Source organism: Eptatretus burgeri, chromosome 15 (genome assembly GCF_056783735.1).
Source record: "Eptatretus burgeri isolate ZD-2024b chromosome 15, Ebu_testis_v1, whole genome shotgun sequence".
NCBI lineage: Eukaryota > Metazoa > Chordata > Myxini > Myxiniformes > Myxinidae > Eptatretus > Eptatretus burgeri.
The window spans coordinates 42,921,864-42,924,363 of NC_140975.1; the positions used below are offsets into that span (position 1 = coordinate 42,921,864).

A 2,500-nucleotide genomic window follows, 5' to 3' on the forward strand; every position below is an offset into this window, starting at 1 on the left:
AGTATCTAGTTTGTACATGCTCATCCATCCATTGGGACCATACTCTGTACAGAGGGTTGGCGCTGCTGAAACAGTTTCCTGGGCTATTGGGTACAATCCTGGATAGGTTGCCACTCCAACACAGGATACTCAAATGGCTCAATCATCCCATTAAGCTGGTACTCATTTTGCTGACCTCAGAAGGATGACAGGCTGAGTCAACCCCACCTGGTATTAATTCAATAGTCCAAGCAAGATTTGAACTCAGGACCCGAGGATCCCACACCCACCACCCTACCATAAAGCCAACACCAGGCATGCATACTCATGCCCTCCAGACATTGTCAGGAGTGGGCCACTCTGACCTCTATTATATCGTTGTTTCCTCCAAATAGTAAGAGTTATGCTTATATGTTATGTTCATTGGTGTGAAATATAAATAAGGTGCCTTTTTTACACTAAATAACTAATGATCTGTTTTTCCTTGGAATGCAGCAAAAAGAGAGCTTCCGAAAGCGCTGGTTCACGCTGGACTCCGGTGATCGCAGACTCATGTATTTTAAAGATCCACTGGTATGCAAAGCCATTTCAATTTGCATCCATGGCTGAGGCCAAATGGCCTCCTATTGTATTGTAGCTAAGTGTTTGCCTTTTATTGCTCAGATCCTCAGTGCTGCAGGAACAATTTCTGTGCTCTACTGCTGTTGCTGCTGAAAATAACAATGATAATATTTTTATTTATGGCTTACCTGGGGGCTCGGGAGTCTACTAAGTTGCCGACTGAAGGAGATTACAGATCGTGAAGGGAAGAGCCTTCTTTCGGTCACCTGAGCACTGACCACGCAGACAGGAATTTAGACATCAGAAGTGTACACACCTTTAAAATGTGGAATCTGAGTTGCAAGATGTCATCCTGGTGCTCTGAAGGCAGGGTATTATCTAATAGAGGTACGCTTTCATACGGAGGTTATCTTTTCCTGCTTGTCTGTCTGTGAGCATGATATCTGAAAAAGTTATTGACAGATTCGGACAAAACTTGGTGGACAGGTTGGGTGTGTGACGAGGATTAATTATTATTAGATTTTGGTCAAGATCCGGATTCAGATCCTATAATTTTTAAAGTGATTCTTCACCGTTGAGAAATATGGCCAAAAACTATATGCAGCACGATATCTCAAAACATTATGGACGGATTCAGCCGAAATTTGGTGGATAGGTTGATTGTATGACAAGGAAAACCCAATTCGATTTTGGTGAAGATCCGGAACTGAATCTGGATCTGAGAATTTTAAAAATTTTAAAGTGATTCTTCACAATTGAGAGATGAGACCAAAAACAATATGACGTATATACAGTGCTCTGTAAAAGTATTCACCCCCTCTAAAGTTTTCACATTTTGATTCCACCTGAGCTTATTTCATGATGCTTCAAATCAAACATAACATATGGCATCTTCACAAACTACTCCATAGTGATAAAGCTAAAAATTTCAGATAAAATGTGAAAAAGCTCGATTAACAGAGAAAGTCAGATGATTCTCAGTGACATAATGATTCGAACTCTTTCCCTAATTAACCCAAAATCACTTCAGGAGTAATTTATTTGTTTGAAAGGTCACAAAATAAGTATAATATGTTTCACCTGCATGTAATCAATGGTTTAACTTAAAAATTAAGCTCCCCCAATTATTGAAGGAGTTTTAAGGAGCAACTCACATCATCAACCAACAAGGCAAAATGTGAAGACCAATGAGCTTTCTGAACAAGTCAAACATGAAGTGGTGGAGAAGCACCGTTCAGGAGAGGGTTATAAGAAGATTTCAAAGTCACTCGTCATCCCTTTGAGTATGGTCAAATACATCATTAAGAAGTGTCAGACTTATCATACCACCGAGGCACTACCCAAATGAAGTCATCCAGCCAAACTCATCAGCCAGGCAAGCAGGAACCTGGTTTGGGATGTCACTGTAAATCCAACAATGACTTTGAAAGATCTACAGGTCTCTATGTCCGAGATGGGGGTCAGTGTTCATCGATGAACAATGTCCCATTCCCTTCACAAAGGTGACTTCTCTGGACAGGTGGCAAGAAAGAAGGCGTAACTGAAAAAATACGCATCTAAAAGCTCATGTAGAATTTGTGAAAAAGCATCTTTATGATACTGTAGGCGTTTGGAGAAAAGTTTTGTGGTAAGACGAGACAAAAATTGAACTTTTTGGTCTAAATTCAAAGTGTTACATCTGGCGCAAGCCTAACACTGCACATCACCCAGACAACACCATCCCTACTGTCAAGCATGGTGGTGGCAGCATCATGTTATGGAGCTGCTTTTTATCAGCAGGGACTGGCAAGGTGTTAGGATAGAAGGGACAATGGACGGTGCAAAGTACAGGAGAATCCTTGATGAAAACTTGCTTGAATCAGCCATGAATCTGAAACTGAGTTGGAGATTCACATTTTACCAGGACAATGATCCAAAGCACAAAACTAAAGCCACACTGGAGTGTCTGAATAAGAGGAAA

At 40.8% G+C, this 2,500-nt stretch overlaps 1 protein-coding gene across 1 annotated transcript in view; it reads left to right on the forward strand.

The window, feature by feature from the left end:
- Positions 1-2,500, forward strand: part of LOC147012052 (arf-GAP with dual PH domain-containing protein 1-like) — a 111,838-nt gene that overhangs the window by 106,691 nt on the left and 2,647 nt on the right. The window contains exon 10 of the mRNA XM_085858130.1: positions 475-552. Within this exon, the coding sequence (XP_085714256.1) occupies positions 475-552 (78 nt within the window). The remainder of the gene's footprint in view (positions 1-474; positions 553-2,500) is intronic.